Source organism: Pleurodeles waltl, chromosome 10 (genome assembly GCF_031143425.1).
Source record: "Pleurodeles waltl isolate 20211129_DDA chromosome 10, aPleWal1.hap1.20221129, whole genome shotgun sequence".
Taxonomy (NCBI): domain Eukaryota; kingdom Metazoa; phylum Chordata; class Amphibia; order Caudata; family Salamandridae; genus Pleurodeles; species Pleurodeles waltl.
The window spans coordinates 859204359-859222216 of record NC_090449.1 but is presented as its reverse complement, the minus strand read 5'-3'; the positions used below and the strand labels follow the sequence as shown (position 1 = coordinate 859222216).

Below are 17858 nucleotides of genomic sequence, written 5' to 3'. Positions count from 1 at the left end.
TGCCTTATTAGAACTCTTAAACTCACTAACATGAAGAACCCCTACACTCCTGCAATATCTTTGCAAGGCCTCCCCACTTGCACAGGATGGCTTTGCTCAGTCAGTGGCATGCTGCACGAATTTGGTGATTTGTTTGTCAACGGTGAGCTACTAGATTGCCAAACCCTTATGTCGGACTACAATTTTTGCTTTGGTCAATTTCTTACCTACTAACACCTTAAATAATCATCAAATACCCTATTTCATGTTGGCCACTAGCACCAACCACGCATGAGGTGTCCCAGATGCTAGAAATTAAAGGGTCTGGCAGTAAACTCACAAGATGGGTGTAAAGAGCTTGCCTGCAACATAGGACCACTCCAGGGCTTCTCTCTGTACTAACTGAGAGACTAACATGGGAAAACCTCTACAAGATGCAGACTGGGTAAAATACTGGAATATGTTCACAAAGAATCCTGTTGTTCCTGTTTTCAGTATATTCAATTTAATATTCCCAACTCAGGCAACATTATGCCTGCCCGAATTAAAAGAAAATACCAGGGAGCCGCAGCATGTCCTCGCTATATGCAAATAGATGTGGATTTGCTTCATATGCTTTGGTTTTGCCCTACAACCCTTTCATACTGGCAGAGAGTTCTCGAGGTGTTGTGGAACATGAAAGGCTGTGTACGAACGAATTACTAAAGAAGTGGTCATAATGGGTGTATTCCCCAGCCTTAAGTTTAGAAACTCTCCACCGAATTCCTTAACCTGGAACAAACTCTAATGAAACGCAATATTACTCTGCAGGGGAAGGACTCACTTTCTCCAACTATTGTAGGTTGTACCAAAGTCTCACTCTCTTGGTTTTGATCTGAGAGCACCCTGCTACAAGGAATGGGCCAGTCTGAGAAAATATTTTATTGCAGAAGGCATGGGTTATTTATGTAGAGGGATTTCAAGACTGCACAAAGAATTATCTTCTCCCCCCCGTAATCCACCCCGACACAAATGCTCTTGGTTTCTATGTACTCGTTTTGACACATCAACGCAACTACACAAGGCAGTGGTCTAAGGACCTATCTCCAATACACTGATGTGGTTTCCACCCTTTGAAGCAACACGGGGTTCACTGCTCTGCTTCCCTACACTGATAGTTAATACAGTAGCGACTGGGCAGGACAATGGGGGCGGAAAGTTGATTATGGGTCTGTTTGCTGGACAGAGAAGCATTTAAAATTGTTTCCTAACTCTTCAACAATGTACATATTACAGCACTGTTCTTCTGTAATTGTACAATGGAATTTGTAGCTAAATATCTGACTATTATCATGCTATGTAACCATTTTTGTCATACAACAATAAATCTTGAAAATAAACATATGGTAGTGTTTCAATTTAGTACATTAAATCACAACTCTTTGTACAGACATTCATTTGAAGTGAAAGTTTCTAGACATGAACTTTAAAACATTAATTAACCCTCTCCTCTGGCAACACCAGGAGTGAAAAAAGTGAACCAATTATCTGGGGTCCCTTACATCGTGGCCAAAATTATTGTTATGGATGGTGGAAAAGTATTGGCTAATAGTACATGCAAGGGAGGTTTTTGTACACAATCCATCTTAAAATGAAGTACTTGAAAATACTCACAAATATCACTGTCAAGTAAATTAGAATCATGAAGTAAACCGATTTGATTTAGATCACACAATTTAGTCATGAAGAGAATCTGTGATCTGAACCAAGGCTTCCTGGTCACACATAGTGCAATTGAGCCACTGACTAGATTCATTTTTTTTACTCAATCCTTTAAAATCAGAAGACAATTTTTTCAGCAATGTCTTTTAGCTATGTTATACAGCAGCATGGAGTGGTGTGGCATTGCATTGTGGTGTGGAGTGACCTGGAGTGGAGTACAGTGGCATAGAACAGCCAAGAGTAGCATACAGTACAGTGGAGTAGAGTGGCAAAGTTGAGTTGGAATGCTCCAGAGTAGAGTAGAGTGCTGTAAAGTAGAGTGGAGTACCGTAGAGTAGAGTGGAGTGGACCATCGCTGAGTAGAGTGGAGTGCCATTGAGTAGAGTGGTGTGGACTGCCATAAAGCAAAGAGGTGCAGACTGCAGTGGCGTAGAATGCACTGGCATAGAGTAGAATTGACTAGAGTGGTGTGCAGTGGAGTGGGGTAGACAGAGTAGTGTGGCATGTTGTAGAGTGGTGTGGGGTGGCATAGAGTGAAGAAGAGTGGAGTGACAGAGAGTGGCATAGAATAGAGTGGCATAGAGTGAAGTGGGGTAGAAAAGATGATACAAGCAGCAGACACTATAAAAGGAAAAACCATGTTCCGGCATCTTTCTTACTGAGCGTCTTTCTGTAACCCTACATTGAAATGGTGCCACACGGGCGGCAGGTCCCTTCGAGAGCCAGTGTCGAATGCAACCATAAAGCACATCTTCATCCTAACATTAAAAGTGGGGTAGAAAAAAGTGGCACTGTATGGAGTGGCATCGCATACAATAGAGTGGCAACACAACAAGATGATGGACTTGTCAGACACTCACCCTCAGTCACAGATCTGGGTTAAATCCATCGTTCTTTTGCTCACCATGCCACCCCAGTTTGGACCCTGCCATATGCGAATCAGTCTCGGCCCTGTTCCCCATAAGAACAGTCTAGCCCGAACTGCCAGGCCAGGTCCTCACTGGACCGAACACAAACATCCTGGGACTGGTTTTGGGGTATCACCCCTCATCAGCCAGGCTAACTTGAATCCTGTGGCACAGTGAGGAAGGGACCCACATCAGGGCATACCCTGGACACTTAGGGTGAACACTGCAACACAACAAGATGATGGACAGAGTGCTGAAACTGTTCAGACACTCACTCCCAGTCACACATCAGGGCTAAGTCCGTTGTACTTTGGCTCACCATGCCACCACAGTTTGAACCCAGCCATATGCAAATCAGTCTTGACCCTGTTCCCTATGGCAACAGTCCTTTCCAAACTACAAGGACCTCACTGGACAGGAAACAAGTAACCTGGGACCGGTTTCAAGGAATCACCCCTCATCAGCCAGACTAGTTTGAAATCTGTGGCAGAGCGAGCAAGGGACCCGCGTATGGGCATACCCTAGGCACTTAGGGTGAACATAGCAAAACCACAAGGTGATGGACGGAGTGCTGAAACGTTTCAGACACTCACCCTTAGTCACAGATCTGGGTTAAATCCATTGTTCTTTTGCTCACCATGCCACTCCAGTTTGGACCCAGCCATAGTCAAATCAGTCTTGACCCTGTTCCCCATGGGAACAGTCCAGCCCGAACTGCCAGGCCAGGTCCTCACTGGACCGGAAACAAGCATCCTTTGATTGGTTTCAGGGTATCACCCCTCATCAGCCAGGCTAGCTTGAATCATGTGGCACAGTGAGCAAGGGACACAAGTCTGGGCATACCCTGGCCACTTAGGGCGCACATAACAACACCACAAAATAAAATAAATTTAAGCTAACCGGGCTGATGAGGGGTGATTACCCAAAAAGTCCACAGTGGTGTGGAGTGGCATAGGGAAGAGTGGATTGGCATAGAGTATGAATGAATTAATAAAATTGTAAAGCGCATTGCTACCTGGAGAGTGTCCCAGCCCTGAACAGACGGGTAGTTTAAGGTCAATACTCAATGAATCCTAAATGAATCCTAAGACAAATGTCCCTTGAAGGAACAAACATTAAAATGGGAATTAGGGCTAATTTATAGATAGTTTGAGTAAGTTCGGGAAGTGTGGTCACCTTACCCTCCTGACAAAGTGTGACAATCGCAGATTTTCTGGAGTAGCAACGAATTCCATGTAACTCATACCATTTATGCATGCGTAAATGTACATGCAGTAAACGTATGCATGAGTAAAAGTAACATAAAATAGCAATTGCCCTTTAAAACCATTCCTTTTACTCGTTGGGCAACAAAACCTTGTGACGCTTCTCCCACTGTATGTGGGAATGTAGAATTTGCAGTGGGACAAACACTAACATAAAGAAGACCTGTGGCAACATGTCCAGGAATCATATGCATGTATGTGTAGGTATGTTGCACTGTATTGATTACTTGAGATGTCAGACTGGTATTTCAGTATATAGGCGAGACCTAAAAAACATGCAATCATCTCGGGTAGCAGAGCAATCCAAAATTCCAGAGCAAATTTCCTTATAGGCAGGTTCCTTTCAGAGGAGAAGCCTTATAGTTTTTTAAAGATTTTAAAATTAGAAACACACATATACTTTTATTGTAAAAAAAAAACACGACGGGCTCTACCAGATGATTCCAATTCAGAAATAGCACACAGTTAACCAAACCGTTTCAAAATGCATTACTGTTAAATGGAAATATAACGTTTATTATTGTACAAAGAAATCTTGGCTCCTGACTTACAGAGTTGGGGGAAGTCCACCCCACAGGGCCTTTACACCTTCATTTCGAATAATCTGAACAAACGCATCCTATAATAAAGAAAATAATAATTAAATTACATGGATCAAAGTAGATGCAAATATAGAGGATTACCATCATATGTTTTGTGGTCAAATTATTACATTTAAAATGAAAGTCTAAATCACACATAGGCATAGGGGATTGTTAATATTCTAAACCACAGAACAAACTCTAAATCGATATCATGTGTAATGCCACAGAAGGCTCTCGTCAATTGGAACAGGTGCAGCACTAAGGCTGGTTCTTCACCATATTTGATGAGGACGCATTAAAAACATTTAGAGAATAGTACTTAGGCTCTGAATGGGCTCTCCTAATAATCATGATCTACGATTTAGTAGCTACTCTTAACTTAAATATGTGGAAAACCTGGGTCTTTCAAGATGTTGATATGGAATATTACCCAAGTGAAAATGGTGTTGGAAAGAGCTCATTTACTCGCTCAACATCATAAAGATACTCTTCGTTGAGTTAAGAACCCCTTCCTGAGATCTGTCTATAACAAGCATGTCATTCATGCCTTGACAGTACACGTTCTATGAGCGATGAAAGCTTGTGCTAGTCAGCCCTGCTGGATGTGTTCTGCTGGCAATGGATGATTACATTTGTTGACTTCTGTCAGAGTGGAAGGCTTGCTTTGTTACTGCCATGCTGTACCAATTCTGCGAGGAAGCAAAACTAGCACTGCTGCTGCCTGATTTGTATGTGTCCTGTGATGGAGAAAACTTGCACTGATGCTTCTCTACTTACATTTATCACCAGAAGGAGAAACACTTGCACTTCAGACCAAAAAAGATCCCATTCAAGTGAAGTTCCCAGGGTTCTGTACTGTCTCCTGTCATCTTCAACTTTTAAAAGAAGTCCCTTGGTGCTTTACTCACTGATAACAGTAACAAGATTCACTAATATGCTGAAGATGAAAAAAAACAATTTAAAAATCCCCTTTGCTTCAGACATCCAATGTTTCAAACACTGCTTGCACATCATCCAAACCTGGATGTACAGTGCGTACCTGAATTTGAACCCAACAAAGACAAAAATGTTGCTATTTCGCAAGAACATCAAAAGAGATATAGTACAAATTTACAAATGGGCTTCGAACCCTAACTCTCACTGAATGTCAAGTCGCTTGGATTAATCCTGTACACCAACTTCACCATCAAGGAACACATTGCCAAAACAATAGATAGCCTGGTACCAGCTCTCTCTTATAAAGAAAGTCAAAATGTTTCTTCTAGAAAGCAACTGTTGTTTTAGCCCTCATACCTTCACATTGGGGCGGTGGTAAGGCCCCACCATATGGCCTCCCAGACTCCTTAGGGATATCATACACCTGCAGCACCTTTCATCCAGACCCTGAAGAACTGTGATCATATCATCCCATCCTAATGCAAGTCCTCTGGCCTTCCTTACGGGCCCATTCCATACTCAAAACCAACTGCAACTTTTACAGAGCCACCATCCTCAACACCCCTGTTGATCTTGCAGACATGCCCACCATCACTGGTGGTCGTCGGCACAACTGCAGCCGGGACACCATCAGACTGCACACTTAGAAGTGTAAAAAAGTAAAAACAAGACAATAGGCCTTTTCCATCTAGATATCCAGAATCTGGAACAATATCCCTGTATCCATAAGGACCACCCCAATGCTGCTCCAGTTTTGGAGAACGCTGGTGACCCACCTCTTTAACCCCTTCGCTGCCAGGCCTTTTCCCCTCCTGTGCTAAGCCTTTTTTGACCATTTGGGGCAGTTTGCGCTTAGGCCCTCATAACTTTTTGTCCACATAGGCTACCCACGCCAAATTTGCGTCTTTATTTTCCAACATCCTAGGGATTCTAGAGGTACCCAGAGTTTGTGGATTCCCCTGAAGGAGACCAAGAAATTAGCCAAAATACTGCAAAATGTTTGTTATTTAAAACAAAATGGGGAAAAAGGGCTGCAGAAGAAGGCTTGTGTTTTTTCCCTGAAAATGGCATCAACAAAGGGTTTGCAGTCCTAAAATCACCATCTTCCCAGCTTTCAGTAACAAGCAGACTTGAATAAGAAAACCACATTTTTCAACACAATTTTGACATTTTACTGGGACATACCCCATTTTTAAAAAATGTTGTGCTTTTAGCCTCCTTCCAGTTAGTGACAGAAATGGGTGTGAAACCAATGCCGGATCCCGGAAAGCTAAACATTTCTGAAAAGTAGACACAATTCTGAATTCAGCAAGGGGTCATTTGTGTAGATCCTACAAGGTTTTCCTACAGAGAATAACAGCTGAAATAAAAACATATTAAAATTGAGGTAAAAATACAGCCATTTCTCTCCACATTTTACTCTGTAACTTTTTCCTGCGATGTCAGATTTTTCAAAGCAATATACTGTTACGTCTGCTGGACTCTTCTGGTTGTGGGGATATATAGTGCTTGTGGGTTCATCCAGAACTCTAGGTACCCAGAGCCAATAAATGAGATATACCTTGCAATGGGTTTTCATTCTATACCAGGTATACAGCAATTCATTTGCGGAAATATAAAGAGTGAAAAATAGGTATCAAGGAAACCTTCATATTTCCAAAATGGGCACAACATAAGATGGTTGAGAAGCAGTGGTTATTTGCACATCTCTGAATTCCGGGGTCCCGATACCAGCATGTGAATTACAATGCATTTCTCAAATAGATGTCTTTTTTACACACTGTCTTACATTTTGAAGGCACAAATGTAGAGAAAGAAAAGGGGCAATAACACTTGTATTCTGTGTTTGACCCCAAGTCTCCCAATAAAAATGGTACGTCATTTGCCTGGGTAGGCCTAATGCCCGCAACAGGAAACGCAACACAGACAAATCACATTTTTACATCGAAATCTGATGGTTTTTTTTTTAAGTGCCTATCAAACCTGTGCATTTTTTAAAACCAGACACCTAGGGGAATCCAGGATGGGGTGAGTTGTTGGGCTCTCACCAGGTTCTCTTACCCAGAATCCTTTGCAAACCTCAAAATTTGGCTAAAAAACGTTTTCCTCACATTTCGGTGACAGAAAGTTCTGGAATCTGAGAGGAGCCACAAATATCCTTCCACCCAGCGTTCCCCCAAGTCTCCCGATAAAAATGGTACCTCACTTGTGTGGGTAGGCCTAGTGCCCGCGAAAGGAAATTCCCCAAAACACTATGTGGACACATCAAAGTTATCGAATGCAAAACAACTTGTTTTTGTGTGTGTGTGTGTGTGGGGGGGGGGGGGGGTGAGGGGGGGGTTGTCACCTGCGTTTTTGGACCTGAGCTCAGCAGTCATACAGGGAAACCTACCAAACTCAAACATTTCTGAAAACTAGACACCCAAGGGAGTCCAGGGAGGTGTGACTTGCATTGATCACCCAGTGTTTTCTTACCCAGAATCCTCAGCAAACCTCAAATTTAGCTAAAAATCACATTTGTACCACATTTTTGTGTGGGATCACCCCACCTGCACACATTTCCTACCACCCAATGTTCCCTTCAGTCTCCAGGTAAAAATGATACCTCACTTGTGTAGGTGGGCCAAGTGCCTGTGACAGGGAAGAGGCAAAAACATGCCGAAGATGAGGGGGAACCAAAGAAGGTCCAAAAGGGCAGTTTGAAAAAAAATGTTTTTAGGCTGACAAGTGGGGCAGAATTTTTATCGGTATAGATGCAACAATGCTGGATGGTAGGGATTTTGTGGATTCCTGCAGATTCCGGAAGGTTCCATCACACAAATGTGGGAAAAATGTGTGATTTCCATCAAAGTGGGATAAGATGTTTTAGTGTGTGGGGGAGAGCTGAGAGACTGTTAGCCCCTACAGTTGGGGTGGGGGCATAACCATGCCCCTACTGGTTGGTAGCCACCACCCCAGTATTTTTTTAAAAAATTCCCTGGCATCTAGTAGGCTTTCTTCCCCCCCCCCCGGGAGTGGATCGGGGGTAATTGCCCCATCAACCCACTGGTGGGCAGAAGAACTTTGTCCCCATTTATTTAGGGTGGGGGTATGGCCATACCCCACCCTCTTTTTTTGAAAAAAATTGTTCCCTGGTGTTGAGCCTTACAAAAATAGGCCGATCTGCCCCTATGGAGGGCAGAAATGGCCTAAAATAAATTTGCCCCCCAGGGGACCGACCCTTGGCTAAAGGGGGTCGCTGCTCATTTGAAAAAAAACAAAAAAACATCCCTGATGCCTAGTGGTTTCTGCCCCCTTGGGGGCAGATCGGCCTAATTAAAATAGGCCGATCTGCCCCCAAAGAGGGCAGAAATGGCCTAAAACAAATCCCCCCTCCTCCTCCCCCCAGGGGAGTGACCCTTGCCTAAGGGGTCGCTCCCCTTAACAATGTAAACAACAACAAAAAATCCTTGGTGTCTAGTGGCTTCTGCCCCTCTTGGGGGCACATCGGCCTAATTAGTATAGGCCGATCTGCCCCAGGGGGGCCAGAAAAGGCCTAATAAAAAAACTGCCCCCTAGGGAGCGGCCCTTGCCAAAGGGGTCGCTCCACTTATGCCAATTTCATAAGAAAAAAAGAATCCCTGGTGCTAGTGGCTTCTGCCCCCCCGAGGGCAGATCGGCCTAATCAATATAGGCCGATCAGCCCCCGGGGGGCATAAATGGGCTAATAAAATTATTGCCCCCTGGGGAGCGACCCTTGCCTAAGGGGTCGTTCCCCTTTCATGCCAATAACAACTACAAAGTAAATCCCTGGTGTCTAGTGGGCATTTCTGCAGCCCGATCGCTTTATGATCGGGCTGCAGAAATGCTCAGAATGACATCAAAAGAAAGGAAAAGCCTTTCCTTTCTTTTGATGTCCCTGCCTGCCCCCTCCTCCTGAGCGGAAGAGAAATGCTTAGCATGCTTCCAGCGTGATGGGAGGCGACCTCTGATGAGGTCAGCTTGCAATCGCGCGCTGAAGTCACTTAGAGGCTGAATGGAAAGCGATTGCCCTTCCATTCCTGGCCTGGGGGGGTAAGCCCATGGAGGGAGCCCTCGACCTCCGGTGCCGGGACCTAATGTTTACGTCCTCGGCACAGGAGCACTTTGCCGCGGGACGTAACCGTTACGTCCATGGCACAGAAGCTGTTAAAGAACACTACATCACAATGCGTTGACTGTCCACAACCCAGCTTCCTCTCCTATTACCTATTGACTCTCAGCTTCCCTTTGACCATGTACAGCACTCCAGTACATTTCGGCTAGCTTGGTGTTATAGAAATACCATACATACATACATACACTATTTCTGCCCAAGTTATATCAGTTCTGTGAAGAAGGTGCGTTTCCACTACAGCATGAAGTGTTTGAGAAGAAAAAAGGACATATAGAATTCACTTACAAAGCATGTCCTATGAACAGGGACTCTTCTAGAATATTTGATGTGATGACCGTTGTGCTGAGGACGTTCCTATCCCCATAGGGCAATATTTGAGAGCAAAAGCATGTTGATGCAAAATAAGAAGCAGGATGTGTTTCCCTACCTTCTGGAAAATTAGAACATTACTGTTTTACTGTAGCTGTTTCCCAAAGGATCACCTGTTTGGGTTGTAGGATCCCATTTGTTCAAGTGAGAGAGATAGTATCCTAGATCCCTATAAACCATATATCCCCTCCTTGATTCCCCCAAAAGAAAAGTGTGAGTGTCTCTGATTGCGAACCCACTGATGAAACACATCTACCTAGTGTGGTATGATTCGTCATCTTGTATGAGTACATGAATGTATGGTAATTCAATTACAGATCTGGCTCTTTCTTCCAGGTATGTAGTGATTCTTGTATGTATATGTCTATTAACTTAGAGCATACAATGACCCTTTCATTCCTCTCACTTCCTCTTTAGTGTGTTAGCTACCGTGGTCTTCCTGTCATAGGTGTGTGAGATAATTGTATGATGTTCCTCCATCTACTGCCACGTGTCCTTTGCTTATCCTCTGCGTTAGGGAAATAGGCACTGCAACTGTCCATGTTGTACCTTTGTTGTAATGTGCTGCTTAGTATAAACTTTTCGACTACATAAAAGGCAAAACATTTCACATTGCACATTTTAATGCATGAGTGAAAGTGAATGCTCACAAAATAAGTGATCAGAGTTTACTTTGGTTTTATGAAACAAGCAGATTTTGAAATAGACTTTCTAACACTTTAAACCATACCCAGCAAGTGGCTCAGTGTCATGTATAGCACCTTTGGCCTAGGCTGGCATTTTAGCCAACATAACTTCGTATCTGCGACTCTGAAACCTTAAAGTAAGTGATAAGACAAAAATACAAGCCCCACAATGCAATATGATGCTAGCTGAAAAGCAAGGAATGGTGGATAAACCAGTGCACTTAACAGACTTGTGAAGTGAAAAATTAATTTTCTTTCAAGACTTTCTGGCATATTTTCATAAGGGTTTAACAGCACAGTCAGTGAAAGGACTGCACAAGTCTTCCCCTATGCTGAAAATGCATTGTTTCCTAGAACAATAAAAGCAGCGGAGACACAATTAAAGAACAAGCATTTGCAATGCAACGGGTCTCGCGTTTGCTCATGTTAGAGCTAATAGCGTTGTAAACTCCTAACCCGACTTTTCACCTATCGGCAAAAGTGCATTTATGTACGTAACCCAAAAAAGTGCAATTAACTGTGTAAAGCGCTCGACTTCTGCAAAGTGAAATCGCCCTAGGAAAATAGAGAAAAAGTAGTCCACGAGCCGGACAGAAAACAGAGAGCCTCGCATGTTTTCTGTACTTGGTCGATGCACTCGAGGAGGGCTAGCCACCGGAAAAGGCATGAGGTATGCATGCCGTCGACTAATAAAAGCAAGCAGATTTTAATAGGCAAGCCCACGAACCAGTGAAAAACACTGACGTGACGTCGACAGGGCTCCGAGCCCTTTTCTAATACCTAAAGCGTCTCGCTGCGATACGCATGCGGGAACGCATGCGACGCAGGCTAGACCCTAAAAATCAACGTGCTCGCTACTAAGCGCCTTCTTGTAACCCTGCACTGAAATGATGTAGCACGGGCTGCAGGTGCCTCCCTGCGAGGGCCTCCAGTGTGTAATGCAGCCAGAAAGCACATCTTCATCCTAATATTGAATACCTGTGAACCACTTAACGACTAGAAACGATTGATCAAGCCTCACGTTTTATTTAACACTTTCTACTGCTGGCCCTTTTGAGTACAGAAAGGCAAAAAATATTTTTATTTCTCAACGTAAACCTAATAAAACGAGTCTGCTTTATGGCTAAAAATAGATTTTATACACGGAAGGAACAACAGCGGCATCAGAAATGTCATTAAAGTTTAAGAAAAGTCTTGCACATTTGCCCGAAGACAGAAATTCCATGTTCACAGTGTTGAACTTTAAATGCACTGCTATATTGTCCCAGGGGTAGCAGGTTTAGACCCCTCAAGGCCCCGCACTACGCCTCTGGAGAAAGGTCCAGTGATATTGCAGTTCCAAGATTTCCTTCACTCCCAACCACCATCCTCTTCTTAAGGAGCCTTCAAAGGGGCTGAGGAAGATTTTCATCCTCAACTATTTCTTCTTCAGATCATTGCTGAAGAGTGGGCAGTAGGTTGCCTCTTCAGCTCTCCGCTTGGCAGTAGTGCTGTGGGTTTCTGCAATGAATAGAAGCAAACAGAAATCCTATCAAGAGAAGACCCAGACTTGCACTGATTCAACAAGTAGCTAACTGATTCAAGAGTTGAACTTGGTGATTTTATAAATGAAGTCAGCTAACTCCTCCCAGGATATTTTAACAAATGATTCGATATATAATGGAAAATCGGCGAAAGATATGCCATGAACAAATTTAAAAAGCTCTTTTTATTATAAATGTTGCTAAAATTCTAAAACAAAGGGTAATGACAGCGGCCTCTTCGATGGCTAATTAGTAGTTTGTCACCAGATTGGTGCTCATATTTTTTATTGGAATTATAGTTGTCTCCAATCATGTTTGGCTCTTTTAGTATTGGGTTTGTGTAGCAGTGCACTAAACTAATTTGATAGTGCTGATCGTTTTCTATTGGACACGAGGGATATAAAAGCATGAAAGATATAGGATGGCGAATTAGAGGAAGCAGTGCTTAATTGTAAATAAAAATTGTGCCGGTGCTAAACGTCCTCCTCTTAAATATGTGGTTACTGCAATTAAATGTGCGACCACAGAATACTAAGACATCGTAATCATGAAGCCATCTCGGGCCTCTTCAATCCATTTACAGCCACTCCCTGCCCATTCAGCTCACTCCTGCAGCTTTCTGCTCTCTCCCATTGTGACGCTTTTGAGTTTTTCTCTTCCTCCGTCTTTCCCATATGTGTCTTTTGCTCGCAGTAAATGTTTGAGGAAGAAAAAAAAGTACTGGCCCTCAAAAATAAGTGCTGGTGTTCCGCACAGGAAAAACAATCACAAATTAATCACTGAGTGGAAGTCATATAAAAGCATTAAGGAAACCAACAAACACTTGTTAGGAGATATCCCAATGACCAGAACGTCTGAGTCATTTAAAGAACTGGGTGAAAACAGAGGTTGATAACTGACTTTTAAAACGTATCGCCACCAGGTTTCTCAGAGGGCAATCTGAGCAAAAACAGTGTAGCTAGAATAGCGTCAAATAAAGCAGAGCCACTTCTATCTTTTAACCAGTTCTTGGATGTATATGAAATATTTAGATTTCTATCAGAATGAGCCCACTTATTTCTAATACATTTTCAATGCATACCTGAGTACTGAACAGACATTTAGTAATACTGCTTTTAACACCTGCTGGGAGGGAGGGGCGATGGAAGGGTGGGGATGTCTTATGACAATAACTGGACGACAGGATGATGAAGGACTCAAGAGGTAAGATAATGTGATTAGGCAGTACGCCTTACCTGGGCCAAAGTGTTAACTGATTGTAACTTAATTGTCAATGTTTCTGTGTTTAAGTTGGAATTCGGTCTATTTTATAAGGAGGGTTTAAAATGTTAGCCTTTTAAATGTATTTTAGCTACTAAACATTTAAACAGACTCCTTAATATTGCCTTGAACAGATCCTGAGATTCCCACCTCAGCTGAATAAATTATTGGCAGCAGTTAGCGAGGATGTAAGACACTACTTAAATCAAATCAATATTTTCCCGACTTTTTGTGGATACTGTTAAGAAGGATGAAACCTGTGGTGACTCAGTAAAATGGTAGAGACATGATGGGTGCACAAATATAGAGATGTTCTGGAGTGCTTCACTCTTGTTGCAAAACAGAAGAAGAACATTGAAGACGACATAAGGATACGTTATATGTAGTCCTCAGAATCTGGTAAACTAAAAATGTGCTAGATGTATAAAGTATCAGGTTTTCAAGACTGCACTTTTGTTTTTTCCTTCAATAAAACTTGCTTTTTTGTAGCTAACACAATTTACCACTAAGGCCCTAATTACAAGACTGACGAAATTTGGTGCAGAGATACGGGAGGGAGGAGGGGCGGGGGTGTGAGGGGCATGATCTCTGATCTTGGCAAGTATCTCTGCACTAACATCCAGCATGCACAACCTTTTCTCCCTAGACTGATGAACAGCTGCACTGACAGTCATGGAAACACAAGGTGCTTTTTACGTACATTTTCGGACATTCCTGGGAGAAAACCTCAACATTTTCCACCTGCTCAAAGCAGTAGAAAAGTGTCAGCGGCAAGCTGGTGGGGTGGGGTGGGATCATGGTAAGGGATTACAGCAGGCTTCGGGACCTGGAGACACTTGTAATTGAGGGTGGTATCATTCCACCTAGAGTGTTTGCTCTGGGTGAGATTTTGCCACATGTAGTCTTGTCTTAGAAACAGTTATATCTTCCTTACCATGGTTCCGCTGAAACGACTAGGTGCCTTATACCAGATCCTGCTGTTTCCATTGTCACAGATGCATAAATGATCCATCAGACCATTGCAATATACAAAACATTTACCTAGAAAATGGTTTCAAAGACAGACATAATTAAAAAATCATAATGCAGTACTGTTTAGAGATTGTTAATATCAATAGCAAAGGTAACAATTTCAATAGATAAATTTCACAAGGTACGTTTCAGGGTGAACTCCTACATCCAGTCTACAATATTATAATGTATTTTCACTGTCCTTCAAAACTCTAGGCATTACATAGCTTTTATCCAGCACATTATGTGTCTCATTAAGTGAACGTCAATGTATTACAAATGTATTTGAAAAATGTTGAATGAAAAGGCAGGCTGGCATTAAGAGATAACATGTGATTACATTTGTATTTATGATTTTATATATATCTAATGCCAAGGAATCTCAGCAAATGGCAAACCAAGTTCTCCTTGGGGTCTCCACTGGAGTACCATTTAACAAGGGAGATGCCAAATAGATATTTCCACTGGGTCGTCTAAAGTGATGACACCCCCTCCCTTTAACCTCTTTGCGCCAAGAATCTTTATACGTCTGTGGTGCAGTAGCTGGACTCGTAGTAATGCCAACTTTTTTCCAAGAGTCATCCATTAGGATTAGAAACACTACTTTGCAGTTAGTTAGTTTTCACAAATAGTTATCCATTAGGATTACAAATTTGATTTTGCACTGTTACCAACATAAGAATTAAGAATCAAAATTCATTTGATTTGCTTCTAGGGCTTCTACGAGAGAAGTCAAATGAGTAACAACTTGAACACTATTGATACTATTTTTTAGAACAATATGGTATGAAGATGGTGCATAAAACAAGTATCTATTTGATGAATGTGTAGGCAAGCCATAAAATAATTATGAAAGATTTTCGTATAACAGTTATTAACCCGTTAAATTTAATATAATCAGACCCACATAATGTAACTGCATAATACTGCAGGTAGCTTTCTGTAGCAAAAATGCCTACAAGTGTTGCTTGCAGTCATTATATCAACTTTAATTACATTTTAGCTCAGGTAAAATATTGAATTTCACTTGAGAATAGAGAGTGTAAAATACAGGTTGTGACAGTACGTATAGCATATGCAGTATTAGAAGCCAAATGCTAAAGTCATTACCAAAGCCAAACTAAAAGACTTCTGGTCTTTAGATATCAAGCCTTCTGCGGTGCAGACCAGGCTCAGCTGTACAACCAGGCAGTGTGACAATATTAAATGTCTCTGTTTCTCTTGTGTCCTGTTACTGTTTCCCTAGGTATACTTGTAACCTACATTTTATCAATGTAAGGTTGGCTGTGGGTTTGAAGAACTGTGGAAGCTCACATCTCTCCAGTTGGATCTGAAATGTAAGGTAAGGACATCTTGATAGATTGCCTGGCACATGTGATTATTCCAACCTAAGAAATGGGTTCCAACGCTACGCTGTCTTACATTTTAGACTTAGGGCCTGATGTAGAGTTTGTCAGAGCAGATACTCCATCGCAAACATGAGGGATATCCCGTCCGCCATAATACAGGTTCCATAGGCTATAATGGAGTTTCGCCCTCCACTAAACTCTAAATCAGGCCCTTAGTGACTAAGCTACAAAAAGAGGTCAACCAAGTTTGAGAATAAAATTCTAGAAAATGAACTAATACAGACTGAACAAAAAATACGTTATTTGCTAAAGAACTACTAAAGGCTACTGAACTGTGGGCCTTGCCACCTTCTACGCACAGTCGTAAGGTAACTGGCACACTGGAACTGCTGAAGTGAAAAGCAGGTAAGCCAATGGATGAAGGGGGCTGATCCACAGCCCACTCTCCCTCACTTTGTATTGTATGTTTTTAAAGAATTGAAGGCATGAGTTAACTCAGACAACCAGAGCCAGACCTAAGAAGGAACTACATGAATTCATGAAGCCAGCAGGGCACGAAGCAGTCTTAGGAAAAGAGGGGTGTTAAATCCAAGTTAATCGAAGAATGGGTTAAAGTTTGGAATTAAGGGGCACTGAATTAAAATATGCAGAAAAATGTTTTACTTTCCAATGAATATCGTGAACCACTGGCTAAAAATTAACAAAGAAACCTAAACATTCCACATGGAGAAGCGAATCAAAAACTATGAAAGGGAGTGAACACAGAAGCGAGGAATGGTTCTACATGCAGAGTAGTGATATACTGGGAAATATTCTAAAGTTTGGAATTTCGGCAATTATTTTGCTTGTATGGTTGAGCTTGTTCTTGTTCACGTTAGACCTGAGCTGCGATACAATCAATATACAAACTGGACAGTCGCCATCCATAGAAACCAATAGGAGACATGGCTTCCCTTATTTTTACTATTGAAGGTTAAAGAAGAACCTTAAAAAGTTGTTGCTATGAATTAAACCGGTCACTCTTTTGTGTTTAATGTCAACCAGTCAAAGCCTCTGCTAATGTTTTTCATTTACCTCATAAACGCTGAATAAAGTATGTTTTACAAAAGGGAATATCTACTTTCATGTCCGCATTACAGATACATGAGCAAACTGCTTCATGAGCTGAGATGCCGGAAACAAGTTACACATTTAGTATGGGAAACCATGCAAACGAATACGCCAGTTTGCCAGCTGTGGTGTTTTGGGGACGAGGTCAAGAGAAAAGCAAGCACAACATCACTTCCGTTTCGGGTGGCTTGTTTATTACATCGGCTATTAAGGCACGGTTGCGAAGGAGTATAGAAGACCTTGAGGTCCACTCTAACATTGCCACGTTTAACAGAATAATTCCTCTCGTGGAAAGCAGCCTTTCGTACATAGTGACACCATCCACTATTGTGTGAACTCTGACAACGGAATTTCTCTAATTGACTGTGCACTGAAGGGATGAAGAAATTATACTTAGCATTAAGAAGTGGTAATGTGGAATTACCGAAGCAGGCATTCGAGATACCGAAGTCAAATACCGGCCTTTGCTACAGTTAGAGTAGCAGTGCCTGCTGCCTTTTTCTCTAGCTCCCCTCTGAATAACAGGGCACCTAGGGACACCCAGTTCAACCTTGTCATGTGTGAAAGGAAGCCAGGTGGTGAGAGATTCCCCTTCTTAATCAACAAGGCTAGACAAAGCCAATAGTAATGTCCTAGGCAAGCCTGCAATAGATAGTAAAAATGTTAAGGTAATAAAAAGCTGACATGCATATGTTAAAAAAAACACAGAAAGGGAAAAATAACCCACTGCAAAAAAAAAAAAATCTATAAAAGAAACAGGAAGTGAAAGCCAAAAGCAGAGTTTGACCTATTAGCCCTGACACTGAAGTGTAATACTTTTAAGGTAATGAGCACATGTACAGGATCTATGCTCTATGCCAGTGGATCCCAACCTGTGGCCCAGGGACCCCTGGGGTCCGCGACTGCTTAGAAAATTAAATAATATTAACAGATTAGGCCCCCAGCTTTTAGTAATGACTTAATCGGGGTCCCCGGATTCCAATAATAATTCAGTGGGGGTCCTCGGGTTCCAGTAATGATAAAGTGGGGGTCCACAGAAGTC

General features: G+C 42.2%; 1 protein-coding gene across 2 annotated transcripts in view; it reads right to left on the bottom strand.

Moving 5' to 3' along the window:
- Positions 1–17858, bottom strand: part of SLC25A40 (solute carrier family 25 member 40) — a 218394-nt gene that overhangs the window by 110243 nt on the left and 90293 nt on the right. For both annotated transcript variants that reach the window (XM_069211568.1, XM_069211569.1), the window contains exons 4-5: positions 14281–14387; positions 4405–4472 (exon numbers count right to left, since the gene is read on the bottom strand). In XM_069211568.1, coding sequence (XP_069067669.1) covers positions 4405–4472; positions 14281–14387 — 175 coding nt within the window. The remainder of the gene's footprint in view (positions 1–4404; positions 4473–14280; positions 14388–17858) is intronic.